Consider the following 15,813-nt stretch of genomic DNA (forward strand, 5'->3'; position numbering starts at 1 on the left):
GCACGCAGTTACTATGCCTTTGTAATAATTTGCTTAATTGACAAATATATGGAGGTGAACACAGAGAGTGACACTCAACTATGCTTTGCTTCAAGTAGACCTGTTGAAATGAATGGGCCTAACTTAGTCATCTTCATTAAATTCAATGGGTCTACTCTAGAACATAGTTGAATGGGGCCAGCAGGCACTCCCGTAAGCAGAAGAACCCTTGCACGAGAGCAAATTTGGCAGCTGCCCTGCCCCGGGATGCAGCTGAAACCTCTCCCCTCTTTCTCTCTGCCTCTCCCAGCCTGCCGACTGCCTTCTCTCTTGGTTTCTGCTCCCTCCCCTCAGTTGGAGTGGTGTCCCCTCTTCCAAACTCTAAGAGGTTCTTCATTCAAAGCTTTCTGACAGCACAACACTCTCCCTTGGGAGGTTGTGGACTCTCCGTTGGAGGTTGGATGGCCATCTCTCAGGGATGCTTGAGCTGAGATTCCTGCATTGGAGGGGGTTGGACTAGATGACCCTTGGGGTCCCCCATTAGCTTCCACTATTGAGGAAATGCCAACCAACCATCTGACAACCAACCTAAAAACATGGGCCAGTGTACTTTTGTATTGCATGTACTCTGGGGATGACCAATGGTTTCTAACGATTCCGTTTGACTGACTGACTGAGTCAAGGGATCAGATCAGATCTAGGATCTGGAGCCACAGAGACAGGACTGCTGGAGCCCACTTCAGAAGGATGACTGAGACATACCCACAGAGGAAGTTGTCTGGCTTCCATACTGAGAGGATGAGCAGATCTAATTGCCTTTTTGGAATGGTAAGGATCCCATCCCTTGAAAAAGAGCATATTTGGAAATGGGGCAGGATTTGTTCTTCTCCAACACAGCTCTGTTTTCCTAGATCAGAGGAACCCAGAGGCTGCTTCACATGCTTTGGTGTGGATGTAAATAGCTGCTAAGGATCCAATTTGCCAGGATCTTCGTCTAACCATTGGCCATGCTGTCAGGGGCTGATGGGAGTTCCAACTCAAAACACACGGATGGGGAAGGGGCACAAGGCTGGGGGTGGCTGACCTACACTCTTGCTATGCTCCTTCCTCACTTCACACCCTTACCTCAGACGTCTCAGTCTTCCTTTTAATGGCTGCGCGGCCAAAATCCCGCACTGCCACCAGCACCTGGGAAATATGGGTGCTTGAAGCCACACCGATAGCCTCAGAAATTCCCTAGAGAGAATGAGGCATGTCAAACATGTCATTTTCTTGATTGCAATTAGTGATAATAATAATAGTAATAAATTTTATTTATATCCCACCCTCCCCAGCCAAAGCCGGGCTCAGGGCGGCTAACAACAATAAAATAGTACAACATTCTAAAAACATTTCATTATAAAAATTAATTAAAATCAATTAAAATGAAATTGATGGCAACCATTAAGCTAAGCTGATCATGAGGGACGGAGGATAAATGTGATTCTGTAAGCAGATTGCTGCAAAATGTGGGGAACCAAATTTAAGAGTGGGGAAATGAGACACTTAGAGAACCAATTTGAACAGATTCTTTCATCCTGGATAATAATAGGGGTGGTTTGAAGAACGATATTTCTGTGGATTCTGATGTGAACTGACCAGACCACACCTCCCAGACTCATGTGCAGCTTGCAATGCAAGGATGCCTTGCATTCTGACATTTTCGAATCTTGTGATACAGTTCTTGGCTTCATTAAACACCCAACTACATTAAAATGCATCATTTATACACTGGAAGTATTTGTAATCCACCCCTCACCCAAAGGCGCCAGAGCAGGAATATGCACCATCTAAACCAGGGTGCTCCAATTTCTCATACCAAGTGGGCCACAAGAGTAGTTCAGCACAGAACCTGTGGGCTGCACACTGACTTGTCATGTGGGAGAGGGGAGCAAGGCCAACATTTGACACACACGCCCCGGCCTGCATGCTGCCTTCCCAAAGGTAGGCAGGTGAGGCGCTGGGTTTTGGGAAGGAGGCACGAGGCTCTGGTGGGACCTAGCGCCTTCCCACCTTCTTGCCAAAGGTGGGAAAGAGCTAACTGAGGACTCTAGGACCCTGACAGATCACACCTGCCTCCTTCCCCAAGCCCAGCACCTCCTTACCCAGCTTTGGGAAGGCGGTGCAAGGCTTACAGGTGTGTAGGGGTGCCTCCAAGGTTGCTGAGGGCTGCCAAGAAAGGCATTGAGGGCCACTTGTTGGCTGCTCTGATCGAACCCAAAACTAAACAAATCTGCCCCAGATATGTTGAATGCTGAAAAACTGTTCCTCCTTTGAGGGGGTGACCGGGAGGGCACGAGCAGAGACCAATCCGGAAATCAGGACAGAGGGCTGGTGGGGTCTGTGGGGTAATGTCAGGGACTGGCTGGATGAGTAAGAGTGGGGGACCCTGGATTGTGGTGGTGGGACACTGGGGAGCAGCCTGGGGAGGCGCTTGAAGCAGGAGGGTTCAGAAGGAGGAGGCTCTTCCAGGACACGGCTGGAGGTGGAGAGTCTCCGTGTGAGCACAGTCACAGTCCCACACATTCACTCACCTCTCTGTCTGCTTCCTCTTCGAGAGCCAACCTCAGGAGTAAGTGCAGGTACTGGTGGACTGTCTCTGCGCTCCTGGAATCCCGCAGCTTGAGTCCATAATATCTATAGAGGGCATTCTAAGGGTTGGGGAAGGTTTGGGTGAGTCACAGGGAGGAGACCCCACCAGCTACATCAACTGCTTTTGGAAAACCAAAGAATTTCAATTTTAGCGTCTGAAAATGTCGGGTAATACTAAATAATAATAATAGATTGCAAGTACTAGGCAATTGTTTTAATGATTTGTATGCAATTTTACACATCTTCTGAATTCCCAAGTCATGTTACAACTCTTTAAAGGTAAAGGTAAAGGGACCCCTGACAATTAAGTCCAGTCGCAAATGACTCTGGGCTTAAAGCTCATCTCGCTTTAAGGCCGAGGGAGCCGGCATTTGTCCGCTTCTGCAGACAGTTTTTCCAGGTCATGTGGCCAGCATGACTAAGTCGCTTCTGGCGAAACCAGAGCAGCACACGGAAATGCCGTTTACCTTCCAGCCGGAGCAGTACTGGCTTCGGCTGGGGAGGGATTGGATATAAATATATTATTATTATTATTATTATTATTATTATTATTATTATTATTATTATTATTATTATTATTATTTTACTTGCACTATGTGCTTTTGAACTGCTAGGTGGGCAGGAGCTGGGACCGAACAACGGGAGCTCACCCCATCGCAGGGATTCGAACCACCAACCTTCCGATCGGCAAGCCCAAGCAGCACAGTGGTTTAACCCACAGCGCCATCCGCGTCCCTATTACAACTCTTTATTATTCCTCATTTGGGGAATTTGAAAGTTGACAAGTTCAGCATGTCCCAATTGCTCTTCCTCCACTGTTGGAGGCAGGAATGCTTCTGAATAAAGAAAAAAACATGCAACATTTCCTGGGGTCCAAGTCACCCCACCAAATCAAGTTCATGGATTGGTTCTTCTTCCGGTCTACAGATCCTGCACTGATCGTCTTCTCTGCTTCCCCAAGTTTGCCTGGTCCTCTTTTCAAGCCCCCCCAGACTGGCGGTTGCCACTCCTTCTCACCAGCGGAAAGTCGTCTCCTGCATGTGCAAACAGGACCTTCCTCCAAGCTAGGCTCCCAATAGTTCAGGCCTAGGCAAAGACGGCCCTCCAGCTGTTTGGGGACTCCAATGCCCATCACCCCTGACCTGCTGGTCCTGTGAGCTAGGGATGATGGGAGCTGTAGTCCCAAAGCAGCTGGAGGGCCGAGTTTGCCTTTGTCTGTGATAGTTAATGGCAGTTCCCCTCAACTTGAACCCTTCTACATGCTCCCACCAGCCCCAGGCAGCATATGGTCCAGAACATTCAGAGGGCACTTGGTTGGGAAATCCTGGTTCACGCTGCGCAACATCAGACCAGGGTGGATAAAAATCAATGACCCATTATTTTTTTTAATGGATTTCTTTGATTTAAATCACATTTTTTAAAAAAATTAAATTGGATTTCTAAAATAAAATGCTTTTAGAGGAAAAATCTTTCGGAATATATTTTTCTATTTAAGTTGCATTATAGTCCAGAGGCTATTCACTGGGAAGTAAGGGTTTATTTTAAAATTCAGTCTAAGAATTTTTTTTAAAAAAATGTTTAACTACATCATGGATATATAAGCTATAATGTTATTGTTTTAGTTAAATAAATTGTTTAAATTCTTATTAAGGAAATGATTATTTTTCTCCTTCCAATAAGGTACAGCAGAAAAGTTGTCCAAATCTACAATGGTACCTCAGGTTAAGAACTTAACTCGTTCCGGAGGTCTGTTCTTAACCTGAAACTGTTCTTAACCTGAAGCACCACTGTTAGAGGTATCGGTTGGTTGCTTGAGAGCAATCAGGCAATATGGCTCAAGAGTCAGTTTTCAAGCTTTCTTCTTAGTGATCAAAACTTTTAGAATGCAGAGCGCCTCTATTCCCTGTCTTGCTCATTCACGGGCAGAATCTGAGAGTGGGCGGCCCTTCAACCTTCCCCAGCAGAGTAATTTCTTGGCGCCCAGTCTGCGCCTCCCCTCTCTGCGCGGAAGCCTACTGCGCAAGGAAGGCTTGGGTAATGGGGGACCCCCCCTCCTCCCCGCTTTGCTCAGGCAAGGTGTCCAGGCACCGCCTTGCCTCCTCCGACCCCTGCATCTCCTCTCCTTCCTCCGCTGAGGAACTGCTGCTTCTCACAATCTTTGGGGGCTCTCTGTAATCCACCCGGCTTTTCCCCTCTCGCCCCTGAGCCGATGGCAGTTCTTAACACAAGGTACTATTTCTGGGTTAGCGGAGTCGGTAACCTGAAGCGTCTGTACACAGTTAACTTATTATACCCCACAATAATTTCATAATTATCTGTCTATGCATTTCTAACAGTATAACCAAATCAGTAGTAAAAACTACTCTGGAAATTTATTATTCCCAAAATGAAACCTTCATCTGGTTGTAAATATTAAGATTATACAAGCAAGAATGTAAAAATATGTTTTAAATTGATTTGATTTCAATCAAATCCACCCTGCATCACACACACCTGGGGAGATGTCTGGAGGTGTTGGAGGATGGTGTCCAAAATCTCCCTTTCATCCATTGTCTCCAAAGCTTCTGGGATTGTTCTTCCTCCCCCCAGCATTTTCTTACCCATCCACAGGAACTTGAAGTTTTCATCAGAGAGTTCTTCAGAAAGAAAGAGAGAGAGGGGTGAGTAAATGAGGCGGATGAGAGGGAAAGGTACCGTATTTTTCCATGTATAACACGCCCCCATATATAAGACGCTCCATATTTTTGGGCACTCAAAATTTAGAAATGGGGGCAGATTGCCAAGACTTGTTAAGCTTTTTTGGGGAGGGGTTGCCCAGAGTGGTTGAGTTTTATTTGGGGGGAGGGAGCCATTAATCAAATTGCACAGTTGCAGGCATCAACCACCAAGTCACCTATCGTCTGCCAGTTGACAACAGCCCTTTCCACAGCAAAGAAATCATGGCTAGGAATCTCCTCCTGGCAGCTACAACCAAGCGCCCGTCCCCCCTCAGCACTCCCCCTGTAGAAGAGGAGCCCCAATTTGACACTTGATTTGGGGGGTAAAAAACCTAGTCTTATACACGAGAAAAGACGGCAAGTTCTTTCTCAGGGGGCTTCTCGCCTGTTGCAATGAGCGGGTGCATGCCATATCTGAACAGGGATCATAGAACTGTAGCGTCTGAAGGGACCTGCGGGGTCACCTAGTCCAACCCCCAGCAATGCAGAACAGGGGCAGCCACCCGGAAGTCCCTGCTCCATGTTACACGCCTCATAACAAGGAGGGGTGGGGTGGGGGGGACTTGCACCCAGACATCAAGGAAACCAAGAGAGACCCCAGCCTTGTATCATAATAATAATAATTCATTATTTATACCCCGCCCATCTGGCTGAGTTTCCCCAGCCACTCTGGGCGGCTCCCAATCAAGTATTAAAAACAATACAGCGTTAAATGTTAAAAACTTCCCTAAACAGGGCTGCCTTCAGATGTCTTTTAAAGATAGGATAGCTACTTATTTCCTGCACATCTGAAGGGAGGGTATTCCACAGGGTGGGCGCCACCACCGAGAAGGCCCTCTGCCTGGTTCCCTGTAGCCTCACTTCTCGCAATGAGGGAACCGCCAGAAGGCCCTCGGAGCTGGACCTCAGTGTCCAGGCTGAACGATGGGAGTGGAGACGCTCCTTCAGGTATACAGGACCGAGGCCGTTTAGGGCTTTAAAGGTCAGCACTAACACTTTGAATCATGCTCGGAAACGTACTGGGAGCCAATGCAGATCTCTCAGAACCAGTGTTATGTGGTCCCGGTGGCCGCTCCCAGTCACCAGCCTAGCTGCCACATTCTGGATTAATTGCAGTTTCTGGGTCACCTTCAAAGGTAGCCCCACGTAGAGCGCATTGCAGTAGTCCAAGCGGGAGATGACTAGAGCATGCACCACTCTGGCGAGACAGTTCGCGGGCAGGTAGGGTCTCAGCCTGCGTACCAGATGGAGCGTACCAGGCACTCACACAGGACCTTCACCGCCTTCACTGGTTCTGATTTAAAGGAGAGGTAGAGCTGGGTATCATCCGCATACTGATGAACACCCAGCCCAAACCCCCGATGATCTCTCCCAGCGGCTTCATATAGATATTAAAAAGCATGGGGATGAGGACAGAACCCTGAGGCACCCCACAAGTGAGAGCCCAGGGGTCTGAACACTCATCCCCCAACACCACTTTCTGGACACGGCCCAGGAGAAAGGAGCGGAACCACCGTATAGCAGTGCCGCCATCTCCCAGCCCCTCAAGACGGTCCAGAAGGATGTTATGGTCGATGGTGTCAAAGGCCGCTGAGAGATCCAGCAGAACTAGGAAACAGCTCTCTCCTTTGTCCCTAGCCCGCCGGAGATCATCAACCAGCGCGACCAAGGCAGTTTCAGTCCCACGGTGAGGCCTGAATCCCGATTGGAAGGGATCCAAATGGTCCGCATCCTCCAGGCGTGCTTGGAGTTGTTCGGCAACCACCTGCTCAATCACCTTGCCCAAGAATGGCAGATTTGAGACTGGGCGATAGTTGACCAAACTGGCTGGGTCTAAAGATTTTTTTTTTAAGAAGCGGTTTAATGACTGCCTCTTTCAGCGGATCTGGGAATGTTCCCTCACAGAGAGAAGCATTCACCACCCCACGAAGCCCATCGCCCAGCCCTTCCCAGCTCGCTTTTATCAGCCAGGATGGGCAAGGATCAAGGAGACAGGTGGCCAGTTTCACTTGTCCAAGCAGCCTGTCCACATCCTCGGAGGTAACAGATTGGAATTGATCCCATGTAACAGGACCAGACAGAACTCTAGCACTCTCCTGCCCTGGCCCTGCTCCCACGGTGGAGTCTACCTCCTTATGAATCTGAGCAATTTTATTTGCAAAAAACTTTGCAAAAGCATTGCAGGAGATCTTGGGGTCCCTACCAGGCCCCGGTGGTGCAGGTGGTTCCGATAGATTGCGAACCACCTGAAAAAGTCTCCTACTGCTGTTTTCTGCAGATGCCGTCGCCATTGCCACTTGGTAGGCTCGACGTTGAGCTCTAGCCCGTGTCCAGTCTGATTCAGAGTGAGTTTTCCGCCATCAGTGCTCTAGCTGTCTCAACGATTGTTTCATCGCCCTCAGCTCTGGGGAAAACCACGGGGCTGTCCGGGCTCCATGCAATCGGAGAGGGCGCTTCGGAGCCAGACAGTCAATAGCCCTGGTTAACTCCGCATTCCAAGGGGCCACCAGGGAATCAGCCGAGAGGCCATCAACTTGGGATAAAACATCCCCTACCACTCTCTGGAAACCAGTTGGATCCATTAAGTAGCGGGGTCGGACCATCCGAATTGGTCCCACCTCCCTGCAGAGGGGAAGGGTCGCGGAGTAGTCCAGTTGCGCCAGGAAGTGATCTGACCATGGCACTTCTTTTGTTAGTGTCAGATCACCAACATCCGTAGAGGTAAACACCAAGTCTAAGGCCAAGGGGAACCCAAAAGGGATCTGGTTCTGCCTACTCACCTGGGAACGCTGGCCCAGAGTCCGCAAGGCTCTTCTTTTTTGAGGGCCGCTGCTGGCTTGTGTCTTGCTTGCTGGGCAGGGACAAGGGCCGCTGCTGTCTTGAGTCTTCCCTGCTTGGGTCTTGCCTGCTATCTTGCCTGCTTGCCTGCTGAAAAGTGCTGGTCTGGGGCTGGACCAGCCCTGGCAAGACTAGGGGTCTGGCCTCTGCCGCCCTGGCCTCTGCCGCTGATGGTGTAGGCTTTGCCAATGCTGGCAGTAGGACAGGGGCCTCTTCCTCAAATGAGGGGTAGATCTTGTTTTTGGGTGCAACTTGATTTTTCCTCCTGCCCTCTGTGGCTGATGTTGAAGGCTTCGCCAATGGCGGCAGTAGGGCAGGGGCCTCATCATACGAGGGGTAGATCTTGTTTTTATTTTTTCTTTTTAGGAAAAAAGGCATCCTGCAAGATGCAAAAAGATTAGGAATTATTGGGAAATGATATATAATGAATTGACAAAACTGTGTAAAAAGACTTTTGTTAAGAACCAGAAGCATTCCTTCTAGGAATTTTAGACCAAGATGTAAAAAAAGAAAACTGGGAATTATTTATGTATGCAACAACAGCGGCAAGAATTTTATTAGCACAAACTTGGAAGACAGAAGAAATACCCACGAAAGAACAATGGCAAGGGAAACTTATGGAATATGCAGAACTGGCAAAACTAACAGAAAAATTACATGAAAAGGACAACAAAGACTTTAAAAGAGAATGGGAACCATTTACAACATATATGAAGAGGCAACATAAAGAAATGGACTCATTGGCAGGGTTTGAGTGAACAATCACAACTGTCTACAACAAAAAATAAGACTATATGTATTGAGGAAATTTTGGGGAAACATCAAATACGCAAGGTGAACAATAGGGAAATAAAACAAATGTGAGTACGAGGGAAGTCCAGGGGAGGAGGGTCGAAATATGAAAAATTGTTAAAGATATAGTGTTAGAAGTAGAATCCATGGAAAAATCAATAAAAAAAATTATTTTAAAAAAATAAATAGAATCTCTGGATAAGAAATTGTCATTTTTAGGTAATCTGTTAAGACTGGAATATGATATTCCAGTTTTGATTGCTGGAAATTTAGCAATTGGGAAATATTACCCTGGATATTGACAGAATCTGGGAATGATTCAAAGTATTTGGTATGGTATTTTTATTTGTAAACATTGAAATGAGGAAGTCTTTTTACTCAGAGTGAGAAGGATGACCAAATATTTGACAGACCTGGAAATAGCAAGCTCATGTAGATCAAAGGGGGGAGGAAGTGGATACCGTGGAAGAATATTGTAAAATTTATGGAGGAAAATGATCTGACATGATCTACTATTCCAGCCTGGTTATCTCTTCCTAATTCTGGGTGCTGTGTTTTATTATCTTCAATATCTCTTGTGAAAAGGTCTTTTAATGTACGGTCAGTAAAAGCCTGGATGTAAGGCCTGCCTTTTGTGTGAATAGTTTTGTTTTAGTTTTCTCATTATGGGTGGATCCCAGGACAGACTAGGTCTGGCTGAAGGTCTGCCCTGAAACCTTGCTGGAAGGATCGCACCTTGCTGGGCCACTTTGCAGGAGTCGACTCCTGCAGGCGGCTTGTCTTGTGTGCGGGTGGAGGTGCGCTGCCTGCAGAAGTGGACCCTGGGACTAGCTACCTGGAAAACCTCTGTGCCTGAGGACGCCACAACTCCTGTAGCCTTTTCAGGCTTTGCCCTCGGGTGGGAAGAGCACTGCACCCGAGAGAGGGAAAGGGGAGTCAAACAGGCACTCAAGGGATAATTTCAGAGAAAAAGCTTTATTTCTACCATCCGGGGTTGGTAGAAGGAGCTAGAGTGATAACTTCACAAACAAGCACAAGTTCACAGCCATTTGCACAGAGCATATATTCCCCCCCCCAGTTCCCTCCCCCTTCTCCCCCTCCTCAGGAGTCCTGCCTCATGAGTTTCCCTGAGCATGAACAGAAAGCTCTTTTTTAATAATAATAATAATAATATTTATTGCTTTTCCAACAATTTAAACACTACAAAAAAGGGGGGGAAATGGACAATACAATACAACACAAAAACGCTACATAACACTAATACTAATACATAACATTAACACATTAAACCAACAAAACAAAACAAAAACAGTTTAAAACACATCACATTTCAATATCTTATCTTTCATTCACTTATTTCCACGACCTCCTCACACCTCCCTTTTTGTATTCCACTTCTATTAATTGTTTCAGCAATTCCTTTCCATCTTCCTCTGTTTTCTATCCTATAATTATCTTAACACATTCTAACCTTATTTTTTCCTTTAACACTCTATTATCTATTTATACTTAATTCCTTATAACATTTATACTAAAGCCATATAACTTCATTCCAACATTTTTCTAACATTCATTAATTTTACAGTATTTCTGTAAATAGTCTTTAAACTTTTTCTAGTCTTCTTCCACCGACTCTTCTCCCTGGTCTCGGATTCTGCCAGTCATTTCCGCCAGTTCCATATAGTCCATCAACTTCATCTGCCATTCTTCCCGGGTGGGTAAATCTTGTGTCTTCCAATACTTCGCGATGAGTATTCTTGCTGCTGTTGTTGCATACATAAAAAAAGTTCTATCCTTCTTTGGCACCAATTGGCTGACCATGCCCAGGAGAAAGGCCTCTGGTTTCTTCAGGAAGGTGTATTTGAATACCTTTTTCATTTCGTTATAAATCATCTCCCAGAATGTCTTAATCCTTGGGCATGTCCACCAAAGGTGAAAGAATGTACCTTCAGTCTCATTACATTTCCAACATTTATTATCGGGCAAATGGTAAATTTTTGCAAGCTTGACTGGTGTCATGTACCACCTATAAATCATTTTCATTAAATTTTCTCTTAGGGCATTACATGCCGTAAACTTCATACCTGTGGTCCATAACTGTTCCCAGTCAAAATAAAAAAAATTCCTTCCAGTAGCACCTTAAAGACCAACTAAGTTAGTTCTTGGTATGAGCTTTCGTGTGCATGCTCACTTCTTCAGATACACTGAAACAGAAGTTGCCAGATCCTTCTATATAGTGAGAAGGTGGGGAGGGGTATTACTCAGAAGGGTGGTGGGAATGGGAGATTGGCAGATAGCTGAGATGAGCCTGTTGACGACTCTTAACGACTGTAATAGGTCTTACAGGAAAAGGCAAGGGGTGAGAAGGTGAGAAATGGTTAGTCAGCCATCATTGTTATGTCCAACATCTTGTGCCCTTTTAATCATAGCTGATTTCACCATTTCATCCTGAGTGTTCTATTTCAACAGCAAGTTATACATTCTTGACAGATTCTTGATTTTTGGCTCTAACAATTCTGTTTCCAATTTTGATTCTTCCACCTGGAAGCCAATTTTTTTGTCCAAGTTATATGCTTCCATTATCTGGTAATAATGAAGCCAATCTCACACTTTATTTTTCTATTTTTCAAAGCTCTGCAATTTTATACTGTCTCCATCTTGTTCCAGAATTTCCCAATATTTCGGCCATTTGGCCTCCATATTGAGTTTTTCCTGTGCCTTCGCTTCCATTGGTGACAACCATCTTGGGGTGTTCTTTTCTAACAAATCCTTATATCTTATCCAAACATTAAACAATGCTTTTCTGTCAGGCACGGGAGAAGGAGAGGGTCTCTGATTCTGCAGGAGAAGGTCCCAGCGCCAGAGGGAGACTCAGCCGGGAAGAAGGGGAAGAGAATGAGTGTAACACCAGGGATCCAGGAGAGCAACGGGACAGGGAGGTGCAGGGGCTCCAGGACTCTTCGTTGGAATAAAAAAATTCCTTCCAGTAGCACCTTAAAGACCAACTAAGTTAGTTCTTGGTATGAGCTTTCGTGTGCATGCACACTTCTTCAGATACCAAGATACTATCTGAAGAAGTGTGCATGCACACGAAAGCTCATACCAAGAACTAACTTAGTTGGTCTTTAAGGTGCTACTGGAAGGAATTTTTTTATTTTGACTATGGCAGACCAACACGGCTACCTATCTTCGTTGGAAGTTAGTGAGGAGAGCCCAAGCACCCCGCTGCCCACGCCCACCCTGCACAGGAGACTTCCGTGCAGTGAGAGGCGGAGACGATTGGGCGTCAAACAACTCTTATGTTGGCAACGCTTTAAGAAACGCCCACAGACAGATTCTACGAGTGACTAAGGGCAGCCACGCTGAGATGGGCTGTGCAGTCCGGAGGGTTTAACCAGGCAATCTAATGCTCAAACGGAGCAGGATTACGCACGAGTAACTCACAACCATTATATTTTCTAACAATATGATTTTTAAACGCTTTATGTGCTTTGACCTTATCGTACCACAAATATGCATGCCAGCCAAATGCATTATTAAAACAACTTCTTGAAACAATCCATCTTATCCAAAATTTGCAATGTTTGAAATAAAAACAACATCCTTGGCAATACATTCATTTTTATCACAGCACTTCGGCCTAACAATGATAACTTCAGGTTTGTCCATATTTCTAAATCCTTTTTCACTTCAATCCAACATTTTTCATAGTTATCCTTAAATAAATTCACATTTATTTATAAATTCACATTTATTTATAAATTCACATTTTTGGCAGTCATGTTAACCCCTGAGTATTTCACTTTCTTAACCAATGTTAGTCCTGTCTCCTCCTAAAACTTCTCTCTCTCATTCACAGTTAAATTTTTCTCTAAAACCTTAGTTTTCATCTTGTTCAACTTAAAACCTGCTACCTGTCCGAATTCTTGGATCAGTTCCAATACCCTTTTAGTACTAGATTCTGGCTCCTGTAAAGTCAATACTAAGTCATTGTAAAGTCAATACTAAGTCATCAGCAAATGCTTTCAGTTTGTACAGTTTAGCTCCCACTTGTATACCTTTAACCTCTTTGTCCTTTCTAATCATAGAAGAAGAAGAAGAGTTTGGTTTTGATATCCCGCCTTTCACTCCCTTTAAGGAGTCTCAAAGCGGCTAACATTCTCCTTTCCCTTCCTCCCTCACAACAAACACTCTGTGAGGTAAGTGAGGCTGAGAGACTTCAAAGAAGTGTGACTGGCCCAAGGTCACCCAGCAGCTGCATGTGGAGGAGCGGAGACGCGAACCCGGTTCCCCAGATTACGAGACTACCGCTCTTAACCACTACACCACACTGGCTCTCATATTTAACAACACCTCAAGGACCGATATAAAAAGCAATGGAGAAATTGGGCAACCTTGTCGTGTCCCTTTCTCAATCTTAAACTCTTCTGTCACTACATTGTTCACAATTAATTTTGCCTTTTGTTCTGAATAAATTGCATCTATACCGTTTTCAAAACCTTGACCTACCCCCATCCCCTGTAGATTCTTCTTCATAAAACTCCAAGAGATGTTGTCAAAGGCTTTCTCTGCATCCACAAATATCAAAACTGCCTTAGTATTGATATTCACTTGTAGTTTTTCTAGAATATTAATTATATTCCTCATATTGTCAGACAAATGTCTGCCCGGGAGAAAGCCCGCTTGGTCTTTATGAATTTCTTCTACTAACACCTTTTTTAATCTTTTAGCAAAAATATCTGCAAAAATTTTGTAATCCACATTAAGCAACGATATGGGGCGGTACTTCTTGAGCTGTGTCTTTTCAGTCTCTGTTTTCGGTATAAGTGTAATGTAAGCTTCCTTCCATGACTCTGGTGCCTTTCTCCCTTCCAATATTTCATTGCAGACTTCCTTCAATGGTTGTATTAACCATTCTTTCAAAGATCTGTAATATCTTGAAGTCAAACCATCTGGTCCTGGAGATTTACCTAATTGCATGTTCTGAATGGCCCCTTCCACCTCCTGATCCGTTATTTTGTAGTTCAACATTAGCTGTTTTTCCTAAGAGATTTTATGTAGTCCATTTATTTTCAAAAATCGATCAATGTCCGTTTCTTTCTGCTTCTCCTGTGTATAAAGTTGTTTAAAATACCTCTGAAAACACTTCCTGATCTCCACTGGGTTCTGTATATTCTTTCCTTCCACTTCCAAATTCGTAATAGTATTGAGTTTTTGTCTTTTTTTCATTTGCCAGGCCAACAATTTTCCACACTTATTTGCCGATTCAAATGTCTTTTGCCTCATCTGTTTAATCTTCCATTCTATTTCCTGATTCATCAGCTTCTTGTATTGTACCTGGTATAACTTTATCTCTTTCAAGATCTCCTGTGACTTTGGTTTTGCTCTCAGTTTCTTCTCTCCTTCCTTTATTTTCCTCAGGATTTTATCCTTTTTTTCATTCTGAGTTCTCTTCTTAATTGCATTCTGTTGTATTAAGAATCCTCTCATAACCGCTTTGCTTGCGTCCCAAATCACTCTTTTTTCCACTGTAGTATTCATGTTTATCTCGAAACAGTCTCTTAGAGTTTTTTGGGCCTTTTTGGTCACCTCTTCATTCCTGAACAAAGTATCATTCATCCTCCATCTAAAGGAACCAATTGGCGTCAATTTCATTTCCATCTTCACGGCATTATGGTCAGAACAAGTTTTGGGGCAAATCTCCACTTTGCTGATCTTTGGAGCCAATCCCCTGGTTACCCAGATTTGGTCAATTCTTGTCCATGTCATTTTAGCCTCAGAGAAGAAAGTTCCCTCTCTTCCCAGAGGGTTCTTCATTCTCCAAATGTCAACTAAATCCATATTTTCAGTCATGTCGAAAAAGGTTTTTGGTAGTCTGCCATCTTTGGTGACTACCTGTCTCTGTGCCTTGTCCATATTTGTAGACACCAATCCATTCATGTCTCCCATCAAGATCATATTATAGTCCATGTAGTCCATCAGAGTCTCGTGTAGCTTCTTATAGAACTCCGATTTTCCTTCATTTGGTGCATAAATACCTACGATCAGAAATTTCTCTCCTTGTGATTGAATTTCAATTGCAACAAATCTTCCTTGGTCATCTTTGAATATGAATTTCGGTGATAGGCTCTCCTTTGCATAAAGGACCACTCCTCTTTTTTTAACTTTGATGAGATAAATTCTTGGCCCAGTCTTTTATTACTTAATATTTTCCTGTGTAGCCTTATCACATGTGTTTCTTGTAAACAAATCAAGTCCAAATGTTCTTTTTTCAATAAATGAAATACTCTCCGCCTTTTTTCTGGAAAGTTCAGTCCATTCACATTCCAGCTCGAAACCTGCAACGCCATCATGTAATTACTTTGATATTCCTCAAACTGCACCCAATGCTTGCTCTTCTTTTGTTGGTGGTGGTGGTGACACGTTCACTGGGAGATCCAGTCCAAAGGATAATGCTGATATATCCAATATTCCCCTGTTCGGTGATCTTCTATCTGATGCTCCTTGCTCTAGTCCTCTATCTGGTGATCTTCTATCCAATGCTTTTGGCTCTTTTCCAAGTTCCTTCTGCAGATCTTCTTCATATTTATACAAAAACTTTACTTTCTCTTCTACTGATCTTATTTTTATTTTCCTTCCTTTGAAATTGAACGATAGACCTTGGGGAAACTCCCACCTAAAGATGATTTTATTCCTTCTCAGCAGGGCAACAATATCTCCGTAGTTAGGCCTAAGATCCAAAAGATGTTTCGAGACGTCTTTAAAAATTTCCACTCTTGACTGTTGTACTTCTAAGTTCTTCTGGTAGTGCCAGGTCAAGATTCTATCTCTCTCTTCTTTAGTTCGAAGGGTGATC

The 15,813-nt window shown here is 44.4% G+C and overlaps 1 protein-coding gene across 1 annotated transcript in view; it reads right to left on the reverse strand.

The window, feature by feature from the left end:
* The window catches only part of LOC308587201 (maestro heat-like repeat family member 5), a 38,554-nt gene extending 33,355 nt beyond the window's left edge, over positions 1-5,199 (reverse strand). The window contains exons 1-3 of the mRNA XM_081194577.1: positions 5,104-5,199; positions 2,553-2,669; positions 1,105-1,215 (exon numbers count right to left, since the gene is read on the reverse strand). Coding sequence (XP_081050703.1) covers positions 1,105-1,215; positions 2,553-2,669; positions 5,104-5,160 — 285 coding nt within the window. The 5' untranslated portion in view covers positions 5,161-5,199. The remainder of the gene's footprint in view (positions 1-1,104; positions 1,216-2,552; positions 2,670-5,103) is intronic.
* Between the last annotated feature and the right edge of the window lie 10,614 nt (positions 5,200-15,813).

Source organism: Podarcis bocagei (assembly GCF_964188305.1).
Source record: "Podarcis bocagei genome assembly, chromosome: 5".
Lineage (NCBI taxonomy): Eukaryota > Metazoa > Chordata > Lepidosauria > Squamata > Lacertidae > Podarcis > Podarcis bocagei.